General features: G+C 52.2%; 1 protein-coding gene across 7 annotated transcripts; it reads right to left on the bottom strand.

Annotated features, from left to right (window-relative positions):
• Nucleotides 1-72: 72 nt before the first annotated feature.
• On the bottom strand, nucleotides 73-11,079 carry qki2 (QKI, KH domain containing, RNA binding 2). 7 transcript variants are annotated; one of them, XM_029134313.3, is made up of 10 exons: nucleotides 10,834-11,079; nucleotides 10,568-10,720; nucleotides 8,499-8,647; nucleotides 7,503-7,619; nucleotides 6,475-6,618; nucleotides 5,724-5,811; nucleotides 5,236-5,520; nucleotides 4,162-4,185; nucleotides 3,521-3,598; nucleotides 73-1,688 (listed from the first exon to the last, which is right to left on the bottom strand). In XM_029134313.3, the coding sequence occupies exons 2-10, from the start codon at nucleotides 10,707-10,709 to the stop codon at nucleotides 1,666-1,668; spliced, it is 1,050 nt and encodes a 349-aa protein (XP_028990146.1). In that variant the 5' UTR covers nucleotides 10,710-10,720; nucleotides 10,834-11,079; the 3' UTR covers nucleotides 73-1,665. The 7 variants fall into 7 exon arrangements, with proteins under 7 accessions (XP_028990146.1, XP_028990145.1, XP_028990144.1 ...); XM_029134312.3 differs by having other exon boundaries at nucleotides 10,568-10,738; nucleotides 10,834-11,078; XM_029134311.3 differs by having other exon boundaries at nucleotides 10,568-11,079.
• Nucleotides 11,080-12,684: the final 1,605 nt, after the last annotated feature.

The following is a 12,684-nucleotide window of genomic DNA, read 5'->3' as shown; positions in this document are numbered from 1 at the left end:
AGGAGTGTTTGGTGATTAGTATGCAGAAAGGAAGCTGATTTGCATAATTAAGAGCTACACAGGAAAAGCAACAAAGTTTGTTACGAGTTTAATCGTTTACAAAGAGTTACTCCAGTTTAGAATACTGTCAAAGTTCAACGTCCGCGGTTCCGTCCATTTTCATTTTTCATGTTTTTATTAGACACAAGTATTTTGTAAAGCAGAGACAAAAACCATTAAAGTGGTTAATAATCACAGAAGTGGTAACAGTTAGTAACCTACGTTTGGCACCGAAGAGTAGATTAATGTTGTCCTACTGTTAATGGTCACACTCGAAGAATACAGAAGGCACAGGAGGCGAGCGACGCTGAGCTCAGAGGCTCCAGTCAACAGAGAACAGGTCAGGAGGATGGGGACAGTCATCAAAGTATTCTCCGTAGTAAGGCATCATGTTCTCATCATTAAATGTTATGTTTCACGTACAAAAAAGAATAGAAAAATACATTATAAACGTGTTACCGATGTTACGTTTGCTCGGTCAAGGCATCAGTTGGCTTGTGTGCGTTTGTAAAACGGGACCACGCCCTCTGCAAAACGGGACGCATGCAAAGAAAGACACGCGGACGATTCATCTGAGAGCGGAATAACACTGCTGGGAGTGAGGCGGCGGAACCTCACCGACACCTCGACTCTGGGCCGACGGACTCAAAAGCACAACATGGAGGTGAGGGAGTCGGGCTGGGACACGTCTAATTAGTCTGCGTCCACCCACAGGACGCAGCTCCGTGATCGCAGACGCAGGAGATGTAGGTGTAACATTGTTCACTGGCTTTCAATAAATAAAGGCACTGTTGTTCTGGCTGGTACAATACTGTAGTGTAAAAAAGCCAAAGGCACCATTGTGTGAGTCCACAGGCTTCAGACAAAAGAAGGACAACCTTCCCTCAGCACGTGTGTGTGCTGCATGTCTTCACTTACTGTGATTCTTTACACTTGTAAAAACACTCAGAGACACTTTGACGTTTCGGATTCCAGATGTTTTTCCTCCACGAGCACCTGCTGCTTTGCCCACTGGCATCGCACTTGACCAAACAGTTTTCGTTCTGCCGGTTCAAAGAGACGCTTTAAACCCGGGTTCGGTTGGAAAGCGCTGTAAAGGAATTTCACACAGCTCACGAGGTGCTCGCCCAGGAAAAAGGCTTCAAACCATCAACGTATCTCTTCCGTCTTAGTGTTTGGACGAGGGTTCCTATATACATTTATCAGTGTAGCTCCGAGGACCTTTAGAGCGCCGTTATTATTGCATCGCATGAACCGAGGGCATGTTTAGGGACTCAGGGATCGGTTTAGGAGCCCAGTGGACAACGGACGCATGGCAGCAGCTGTTACAGGCCGGGACCCTCAGCTGGTTATAGGCAATTCTCAGAGTGGCTTTGGAGCTTTGTCAGAAAGGCACGCTTGGTAAAGTTTGGGTTAGGACGTGGTGACGGGTGGGAGTCCTGAGCTTTAATCCCACGATCGCTGTCGTCCGGTTGGTTGGTTAGACAGAAGCAGCCGGGTTGTTCCCAAAGTGCTGGTCTCTGGTTGGCTGAGCTGGGGGAGTGGCGGGGCCGCGGGCCAATGAGCGCGCCAGCAGGCTGAGATGGGTGGGTCATCAGTGGGCGGAAAGGTCAGAAGGTCAAGGGGTCATGGGTTAGTTGCCGTGGAAGCTAGAGTTAGACAGACAGAGACGGACAGACGTGGAAAGGAAACAAAAAGGGCACATAAAAGGAGACATAAAAAGAAAAAAGATAGAAGAGAGATTAGTGTCAGCTAGTGGCGTCAGGATGACAACAAGGCAGATCTACTGCGGTCAAACAGCAGGGGGCCGCGGCTCCTCCTGGAGCTGGAACGCGCAGCGCTCAGGTGCTCGCTGCCTCGGGTTCAGGAGCCGCCCTCCTGCTGTGTGACTGCCGCTGAGGTATTACCACTCATGCTAGCTAGCTAGGCTACGTCTAGCACAGACAGACAGCGAAACCATGGACAGAGAGGGAGACGGCATGGTTTCATGTGGGTGAGAGAGTGACCTTTATTTCCACAGAAACGTGTCCCGGCCTCAGAAATACTTTCACTTGCTGACAAGTGCAGCTATTGTTCAGCAGCAGGAAGAAGATCTCGGTGATTAACAGCTGTGATGAACTTATTACTGATTATGGTTTGATCTATTGCTATGGAGTATTAGAAGAGCGTCTAATGACACAGAGGCACCGTAGAAGACAGCGATGAGAGGTTAAGATGTGGTGGTTTTAGAGGGAATATTTAACATTAGACAGACTAACTACAAGAATTTAGAGGCTTTGGTTTCCTTTACAGACTTTTTTCAATAGTCATCTTTATTGCCTTTTAGTGTTTTTCTTCATTGTGTACAACAGGAGCACCACTGCTCACACACATATATTGTAGCTAGCTAGTCCATTTCTATTGCATAAAACAGTCACGAGGCCTGTGAATCCAGAAGGTCACCTCGTCTTAAATACAGAGCAAATCACTGCCTTCATTGCCACCGCGGTGACTAAAACAGTAGTAGCTACACACTTAGACACTTCATCTATAAAAGCATACCATAAAAACAAAAATAAAGATTTACAAACTAAAAAAAACTAAAAAAACATAATACTACAAGTACTTCCAAGCGATCTTGATCCATAAGCTTCATATAAGCACTTAAATTCTTAAAATCCCTATATACAAATTCATTTTGCAGCTAGATACATGGTAACAGCACCAATCTGGCTAGGAAATATATGAAAGATGTAAACAGCCCCAATGATAAAGTCCAGTGGGCGACTGATAAGACCACAAACAGTATTTATACAAAAGAGCTTGTAACACAGACTTCAGTAGTTACCACACGCTGTGTTTTAGTAGTAAAGGTCAAAGGTCAGGTTGAATTAAATGACCTTCAGAAAAAGACAATCACTGTTACTTTAAGTCAGAGTCATTGGGCACAACACAGGAGTTCATTAATAATAAAAAAATACACTTGTGGAAATCTGATGGAATGAACTTGGGTATAAATAAAACTTTGTCCAGTTTGAAGGATCAAAAGTAGTGAAGACGAAACCAACAACAAAAACGTTGAGGGAGGAGGACGCCAAATCCAGAGTCACAAGGACCGAGTCACATGCACGGAGCGATCCATTCTAATTACAAGGGAGCGTCCGCTTTATCTGCAGCTGTCACCCCCAGCGCTTCCTCCCAACCTGCTCACTTCACTTCCACTGCAACAAATACTGCTTCACATTTTACGCTGAAGCTCCTTCAGTGTTTGACCTTTCCGCCTGATACCGATGAGCTCTTATTTTTAGTCATGCCGTGTTACAGACACACGCGTAAACTGGAATTGGTCCGTCGGTCTGCACACACACACACACATACGCACACACACACGCATGCACACACACGCACACACACGCACGCACGCACACACACACACACGCACGCACACACACACACACACACACGCACACACACACATAAAGTGGCTGGTGAGCTAACTAACCTCTGTCTGTGGTCACTACCCTTTGGTAAGGATGGATTCTCTTGTCGTGGCGTCGTACCTTAGTGGTCATGGCACCTGCTAGCAGCCATTGACATCGCCAAAACAGAACACAGAAGGTTACTCATCAGAAAGACATCAAACAGTCCACTCATGGCACCAACATCAGTGAAACCAGGAATTTACAAAGTGTTCGAGGCTGAGGGTGGAAACGAGTGAAACATCTAGACAGAACGGATCTGCTGTTTTGTGGTCTTCTGTTCTCTAAGGAAAAGATTAATCCAAACGCTAGTTCCTCACTAAGCTTCACTAGTAGATTCAACATCAGCTGTAAGCAAAGTCACACTATAGCTCAGGGATCAAATGGGCTTTAACATGTATTAAATCACAAACAACGGCGCTAAAATGTCTAGGCTTCACTAAAACGTGTTAAAATTACAAGCGGAAGCTGAATTATTAAAAAAAGGTAAATAGCTGTCACACCACAACACTAGTCTACGGATACAAACGGGAAATTAACAGGAATGGACACTCGACTACAGAATGACTGTCGGCTGTGGGACAAGTATGGGGGGGTCTCTGCAAGCCAGTCCGTGTGCTGGGAGGGGATGCTATCACTTAGCCTTTGGTCGGGAAAGCCATACCTGCGAAAACACAGGAAGAGGGGACTGTTAGCCCAGCAATGAGCTTCAGCATGTATCTGTACACGGCGTGGATGCATTACAAGAGCTGGATACGGCAGCCGACCATGAAACGGGGAGCGCTGCGGCCTCGATGGGGGGGGGCAGGTCATGGGGGGACCTACAGGATCAGCTGACCCGAGCATGGGGGGACCTACAGGATCAGCTGATCTGAGCATGGGGGGACCTACAGGGTCAGCTGATCTGAGCATGGGGGGACCTACAGAATCAGCTGACCCGAGCATGGGGGGACCTACAGGATCAGCTGATCTGAGCATGGGGGGACCTACAGGATCAGCTGATCTGAGCATGGGGGGACCTACAGAATCAGCTGACCCGAGCATGGGGGGACCTACAGGATCAGCTGATCTGAGCATGGGGGGGACCTACAGAATTAGCTGACCCGAGCATGGGGGGACCTACAGGGTCAGCTGATCTGAGCATGGGGGGACCTACAGAATCAGCTGACCCGAGCATGGGGGGACCTACAGAATCAGCTGACCCGAGCATGGGGGGACCTACAGGGTCAGCTGATCTGAGCATGGGGGGACCTACAGGATCAGCTGATCTGAGCATGGGGGGACCTACAGAATCAGCTGACCCGAGCATGGGGGGACCTACAGGATCAGCTGATCTGAGCATGGGGGGACCTACAGAATTAGCTGACCCGAGCATGGGGGGACCTACAGGGTCAGCTGATCTGAGCATGGGGGGACCTACAGAATCAGCTGACCCGAGCATGGGGGGACCTACAGAATCAGCTGACCCGAGCATGGGGGGACCTACAGGGTCAGCTGATCTGAGCATGGGGGGACCTACAGGATCAGCTGATCTGAGCATGGGGGGACCTACAGGATCAGCTGACCCGAGCATGGGGGGACCTACAGAATCAGCTGATCTGAGCAGAGCCCAGCCTACTGCTGTGAGGGAGTTATAACGTTATAGCAGACCCACGTTCAGAGTCGGAGCCCAGTATCCAGTTCCCATAATACATCCATTGACCACATATGCCAGTGATGCCCTTATCGGTCTACATACCTAATACTCCAGTCGAGTCAATCGGGTATTCCAATATGGAGGGCGTGAGTGTGTAGGGGTACTCGTAGGGCGTGTAGATGATGCCAGACTCGGGCCCTTGCTGCACCAGCGCCGGGTGCGGGTTGGCTCCGGGCACGAGGGTGGAGCTCTGGATCTGACGGATGAGGGGCATGATGGTCGGCGTGGTGACGGGAGCGGGGTTGCGCAGGGTGGGGGGCAGCACGGGCGTCGGGCCTGTGATGATCCGAGGAGCCTGAGGTGTCGCTAGCGGGAAGGCGGCGGTGGCTGGAGACGCACACACACACACACACACACACACACACACACACACACACACACACACACACACGGAGGAAGAGCAGAAGACAAACAGTCTATTTAACAGCAGGAACAGAGGCATTGTTCACGCGTACAGTGGAGTCCTGTACGGTCCCTCCTGTGTCACCCACCACCCCTCCTCCACATGCTGGCTATGATGTCATCCTTACGCGTCTTCACATTGGCGTCTCTGTAGGTCCCGTTGAGGATGGCCAGCTCCATCAGCTGCATCTTCTTCAGGTTGTCCTCGCCCTCGGCCTGAACCAACACACAGCACAGCGACCGTCAGCTGCTACGCGTTCGTCAGTCACACACCTTCCACTCGTGCGGCCGCCGGGCTGATTTACAGCGAGGTCGGCGGGTTAAGCTAACACATAGCCACACAGACACGTCAAACAGGTGTTCAGCGCCCGGCGGCTAAAAGCGTCCTCTGCCGTGGAGCCGGGCCACAGCTGAAGGTCACGGAACCGCTTGTCCTCGCGGGCCGCGGGTGTGCGTGCGCCGTAGGGGGACGTAGGTGGGCCGGAGAATGTGAGAAATGCTGAGGAGCAATCAATACGTCCTCTTGTGCGGACAACGGGAGGAAAAAGGAAAACTGTAGCCAGTAGTTGGGAATGAAGTGAGTTGTGAACGAGTGAAAGGAGTGATGGAGTGGGGAGGACGAGTGAACAGACTCTCCATTCATTCCCCCGGCCTTTCAAACAACCCGGGGTTGCCATGGAAACCCCTTTATGCGTGTTCCCTAATTACCCTAACCCCTTACACATACACACTCACACACAACACACAACACAAGAAGGACACAAAGACACACACTTTTTGGACTGACAGCCCCTTCCCCCTTCCATGCATACCAACACAGTCCACCCTCATCCTGTCCCACAGTCGCTGCTGCGTCCACGCTGGCTGTGTGATACTCACGGCGGGGACCAGCAGCTTCTTGACCTCGGTGATGGCCCGCTGCAGCTTGATCTTAGCGCGGTTGTGCGTGTCCTCCACGGTGATCAGGACGTGCAGGTCCTCGCTGAGGTGCTCCCAGTTGGGCTTCCCTCGGTTCATCTCCTCCTGGAACACAAACACGTCTTAAAGCCTAGTTTGGATGCGGAGCACGGGCCGGGCCGGGCCGGGCCGGACCGGGCCGGGCCGCGGCTCTTCCTCTGTGTGGGGCTCAGGGTTTGGACGGGCGTCAAGCTGCACACAAACACATAGGAAAGCCAAGGTTGTGTAACGCAGCGTGATCGAACTCCTAAATGAGGCTCCGCCGCCGCGAGGTCACGGGTGGTCAATGGGAACCACGGAGGAGCGTGAGGAGGCGACACCATCTCAGAGTCTGGATCAGTCGCTGGACGTCCGAATGTCAAACTGCCTCTGGTCCAGTTGTCAACACGTGTGTTTAATCTGAGCTGTGTGATGAGGGTGAAAGTAGCAGGACACCACGTCTTTGTGAGAACTCACACCCACTTCACATCTGGTGACTATGAAGGGACAGGCCTTCGTCTCAGCGAGAAGCCCACAGCTGACTTCAGATCAGATCGATTCGACGTCTGAGCTACCTGTTGATTAAAGCCAGTCAGCGCTGACGTTGCTCAGATCTGTCGTCTGTGGATGTTTGGCCAAGTGAGACGAACACTAAAAGTCAACATCTTTCCCTCGTCTCCCTGCCGCCTCCCACTGTGTCTGTGTTTTCCTTCCTCGTCGCTCTGTGTGAGGGCGTTGTGGGGTAGGGAATGTTCTGGAGGGAGAGGGAGCGAGGGGGCTGATGGAGGAATGCTGGACTCGCTCCACCTGCCGTTTGGAAAGCTGGAGCCGATGCCATCCAACTGCCGACACCGTGGGAGAGGAGGGAGGACAGATGGACGGACACCAGGACGGACACCAGGACGGACACCAGGACGGAGGGGGAGCAGCTCACCGCGGGGGGGCGAGCGGGCGAGCGAGGACCGCCTTACCTTCTTCTTGTCCCGCATGGAGCCCTTTCCTCGCACCATGATCTTGCAGCCGGTCTCGGCCTCCAGCTGTTTGGCCGTGAGCCCGCGTGGGCCCAGGATCCTCCCTACGAAGTTGAACTGCACACAAGAGCAGAGCGAAGTGAGGGACGAGAACGAGGGCGCTTCTTTCTGCGTGTGCTGATCTGTGACGGGGCCTCTGTGATGCGTCTGTTACTCACGGGGACTAAAATAGCTCATTATGAGGGCGCTGGCTGCTGCTGGTGGCATCACAGGACAGCCGCCGTTCTCTTAACCTTATCTGTCACTGGGCCTGAGTGATTAAGTAGACAGCTGCCCTCGGAGCCTGCTCGGCGTTTCCTCACGACATTTGCTCAGCTACACCCTCCTTTTTAACTCCAATAAGCTTTAACCCCCCTTTCTCTCCTTTATTGATCTGCAGCGCTTTACCCCGGTGACCTTTGACCCCTCGCATCCAGATAGCAGAGCTTCTGGCCACATTCGAACTGGGCGTGTGTGTGTGTGTGTGTGTGTGTGTGTGTGTGTGTCCTGTCAGACCCCCGTCATGTGATGAGGACAGCCTGTCATTGTACTGGGTGATTGGCGAGAGGACGCGTGGAGACGATCATGTGAGTTTGGACCACTTCAACGCGTATTAGAGGGAAAACCGCGCCGCATGGGAAAGTGTCTGCGCCGCTGTTTGGGGTGAAAACCCCAAACAGCCTTTAAGCTACCATAAATATTTCTGGTGTAAACTTGAAGCTGCACGTTGTCAGTACAGTGTACAGTGTGAGCTGCTTCTTTCGTTTCTCCTTGATTCATCCCAACTCTGAGTTACATCATCGGGTGTGAACACAGATGACGTCAGGATGAAATCAGCGTTTAGCCAAAAATCCAGAGCAAAACACTGACTTCACCGGCTGAAGAGCAGATCATGCAACCGGAGAGAACGCTAAACAGAGGCTGTGGGGGGTCAAAGGTCGCGGCGGGTGCACTCACGTCGGGGTACTCTTTGACAGGCACGTAGAGCTTCTCCTGCAGCTGCGCCACGGGGCCCACGGCTTCGGGCAGCTCCTCCATGTCGCGCCCGTTGAACATGCCGCCGTTCAGCGTGTCGTTGTACATGTCCTTGCGCACTCTGCCGATTTCTGGGGAAACAGAGAGAGAGCGGCCGCCTGTGAACGGGCCCGTCGGGCCGGCGCTTTGCGTTTCACCAGGATTACAGGAGGCATTCTGCACCGCGGCGTAGAATCTCGCCCCTGAACGCCTCCTCCATTACCAGCAACCTTCTGATTGACCCCCGTAAAAACACACACGTCCGCCGGGCGAAGCGGCGAAGGCTCTGGGCTTCAGCTTCAGACGAGTTAGGGAATATCTGCAAACGTGTTCCAGCCAACGCAAAGACAAGGCCTCTTCAAATGGGAAATAACGAATCGCTTAATAATCAATTATGTCAATGTAAAAGATACTAATCGGCAGTCATTTTATTTATTTGCTTCAGATTTGTGTCACCTCTGAAAGGAGCAGCAGACGACGGTGTTTGTCTGCCTGTGTTTGTTTGGGGTTGTCTGGATGACCGATGGCTGCCACCGATGCCTTTGTAATGACACGCTAGCACAATAATAACTGACTACTGCATCACATAAACACACACAGCCCCCCAACACACACACACACACTGACAACTCCCTTCAGGCACAAATATCATCTGACCTCAGCAGGCTGACAGGCATGTCTAGCAGCTCACAGAGTGATAAGTCAGACCATAATAACTACAGTAGGACGCTATAATTACTGCACAGCTACAGCAACAACGATGAGCCTCTAATAACCCATTCTGACCCGTCGCACAACCAGGGACTTAGAAAATGTGCACGGACGAAACCTTTGGTCACACTCGCGCTTCAACTGGGAGCAACTGGCTGGTGAAAATGAGAAGTGAAAGAAGAAGAAGGCGGCGAGAGAAGAGGCAGATAACGGAGCAGGCCTTATCGCACACTGCAACTTGTCACAGGTTTAAATATAGACGGACCAGACCCAAATGACACAAACGCGCACCTTGACAGCTCGTCTGCCTGCCACTCTTTCTTACTGGGCTCAGCCAGCGTCCGGTTCGGCCCGTCACACGCAGCCAGGCTGAAAACGGCTCGTACGATGCCTTTCATTCCTCGTATCGCTGTCACTGTTAAAGTCAGCACCACCACACGTGGAACAGAACCAGAGAACAGCGTCAGGGAACAGAACCAGAGAACAGAACCAGAGAACAGAACCAGAGAACAGAACCAGAGAACAGCGTCAGGGAACAGAACCAGAGAACAGAACCAGGGAACAGCGTCAGGGAACAGAACCAGAGATCAGCGTAAGGGAACAGAACCAGAGAACAGAACCAGGGAACAGCGTCAGGGAACAGAACCAGAGAACAGCGTCAGGGAACAGAACCAGGGAACAGCGCCAGAGAACAGAACCAGAGAACAGAACCAGAGAACAGAACCAGAGAACACCGCCAGAGAACAGAACCAGAGAACAGAACCAGAGAACACCGCCAGAGAACAGCGTCGGGACCTTGGTTCTCCTGATGTGCAACAATGTAGCGACCACGGCCACAAAATGACACAGACGAGCGGCACGTGATGCGGCGACGTCGCTTCCTCCTGCACAAGTGTCACATATCAACAAGTGAGTGTGTTCCAGACCGGACCGGACCTCTCTGGGCAGGACCGGGCCGGACCGGACCGGGCCTCTCTGGCCCACGGGCTGCCTCCATTCCCATATTTCACACGCGCCGTCGTTCCTGCTCAGGGATGGGCTGCCGCGTGCACACAAGCCTGCGCACGAGGTCACAAGTGTGAGCGACCGTGACAGCACGAGAGGCTGCGTGCACACGAACCCAGCGATGGACGTGTTCTCACCGCGGCTGGTGCTAACTCATCCCCAGCATCCTCCCGTGCCTCGTGTCGCACGGGACGCCGTTACTGCACTGGACTCCAGCAAAGTGACTGACTTTTATGGAGTCCAGCACGCGAAGCGCGCGCGCGCGCGCACTCAGACAGGTGGATGCTCGGACGTACCTTCGTCCAGAAGCCGCTCCAGATGCGTGAAGATGCCGCTGAAGTTGGGCAGGGAGCTCATCACCTTCCGGTCGTTCATCAGCTGCATGAGGTAGTCCGGGTTGGACTTGGGTCGCTCCTTCACCTCTGTCTCCCCGACCATGGCTTCCGATTCTACGATAAAGTGACCAACTGAGCGAATAGAAAAAGAAACTTAGAGGGGATGAAAACACGCCCCGATCAGCGACGCGAGGACGCCCGGACCCCGGCGGCCTGGACCCGCTCACCGGATGGACTCAAATCTCAGCTCGGGTCGAACCGCCTGTCTGTGGCTGAAGTTGCCGTTTCGCGTCGCAGACTTTGACAAAGTTCGCGTTCGCGCGGAGTTCGGCTCGGTTGGACACTTGTACCGACGGCGCGCACCACGTCTCCTGCAGCTGCTACTCGACCATCAGCTCCGCTCGCGTCCGGTGTGTCGGTATTCTGCACAGGGACCGACTCCCTATCATATGATTACAGTACAGCAGCACGAGTGGGCTGTCGGGGGCGCGCCGCGCATGGCCGCTATCCGAGGGGAGGAGGCTCGCGCTCTGCGCAGCCCCCCGGAGCCCCCCCTCGTGTCTCTTTCTCGCTTTTCTCGCTGCACGCGCGCGCACGCACAAAGCAGGAGGGCTTCCTGGAGATGAGCACACCTCACTGTTCGGCCAGTGCGCGTGCGCGTGCGTGCGTGTCACCGTTAAGTTGAACTGAGGTACAACTTGGCCTTCACCAGTTATTTTTGTCATCCTCACGTACCAAAGGATGCTGACATGTTATTTTAGGGGGCTTCCAGCATCAGACCTAGAGGTCAAGAGGTCATGGGAATCCACTAATACAGTGCAAAAGAGAAATTAAGAGAAAACTAGCAATTAACTATGCGTTAACTAATGAAAAAGTAAAAATGAGCACAGGCGACACAGGAGGAGCTGAGCTGTTGTCAGTAGCTTTTCTTTTGTTGAGCCTTTCTTGTCCAATCCTAACATGTTGGGTCTCTCCTCGGCCTCCCTCCTGCGTCTTTGGGGACTTTTGACCCTGACAGAACACGCTGCTGCGAGCGCTGGCTGCTGCAGGGTGACGGCTGTTATTGCTGAGGGAACGTCCAGGGTCTAAACTTAACTTGAGTCACACACGCAGACGAAGCGTGGACAGAAGCTCTGTCCTGTGTCACCGTACGCCTGCTCTGCCTTGTGTGTGTGTGTGTGTGTGCGTGGCAGCAGCTACACTTGTAACGGGCAGTGTTGGTAATGGCTGGTCAGCTGGTATGGCGAGTATTCAGGGCGGGGGCTGTGCATTGTCCTCTCATAGCTCCAACAATGCCCCTCAGAGAAGGCCACACATCTACCAGTCACGGGCCTCTCTCTCTCGCTCTCTCTCTCTCGCTCTCTCTCTCTCTCTCTCGCTCTCTCTCTCTCTCTCTCGCTCTCTCTCTCTGCCTCTGTCGCTGCTTTTCTTTCTGTCTGCCATATTTTTTTTAGCTCTTAGTGAAGTGTGAAGTGAGACCTGATGCGTCGTCCTGGTCAAACTGCACCGTTTGGACTTGACGTGTAAGGACTTCCCAGCGTTTCTAGTGCTGGAGAAGTTATTTGATTTGTTTATAATGAACGATTATTCCAAGCTTTTGTGGCTGATTGTCTGACTGTTCCTCAAGCAGTGAGGTGATTTGTTACTTCCCCTGTAAATTAACAGGTTTGAGTCTTTAGAGCTGCAGTGATTCATAATTTAATTGATTAGCTCATTATCATGAAATGAGCCCCAAACAGTTTTAATAATTTGGTCAGGTCAAGTCAATCAATACACACTGAAATACAAATGTCAAAATCAGTGTTGGTCTGTTTTTAAACCATGTTCAGACAAAAAACAAAGAGCAAAAACGTTCTATGTTAGTAACAGATCGTTGTGCAGCAGCTATTCATCCATTCATCTCACAGTAAATGATCGACATAACAAATAGATATGTAATATATACACACTCTATTCTCACCCTCCGCGGGTGGTCTCATCCACTTTCCAAGCTCGGGTCCTCTACCAGAGGCCAGGGAGCTTGAGGGTTCTGCGCAGTATCCTTGCTGTTCCTAGGACTGCACTTTTCTGGACTGAGA

This window comes from Betta splendens, chromosome 19 (genome assembly GCF_900634795.4).
Source record: "Betta splendens chromosome 19, fBetSpl5.4, whole genome shotgun sequence".
In the NCBI taxonomy this organism is placed as follows: Eukaryota; Metazoa; Chordata; class Actinopteri; order Anabantiformes; family Osphronemidae; genus Betta; species Betta splendens.
This window is presented reverse-complemented; position numbering and strand designations above follow the sequence as displayed.

Coding starts and splice junctions, on each gene's coding strand:
- qki2 (XM_029134311.3), bottom strand. CDS start 10,709: ATGGTCGGGGAGACAGAGGTGAAGGAGCGACCCAAGTCCAACCCGGAC. Junction 8,648..10,567: donor GGAGCGGCTTCTGGACGAAG/GTACGTCCGAGC, acceptor CTGTTTCCCCAG/AAATCGGCAGAGTGCGCAAG. Junction 5,521..5,723: donor AGACGCCAATGTGAAGACGC/GTAAGGATGACA, acceptor GTGCGTCTCCAG/CCACCGCCGCCTTCCCGCTA.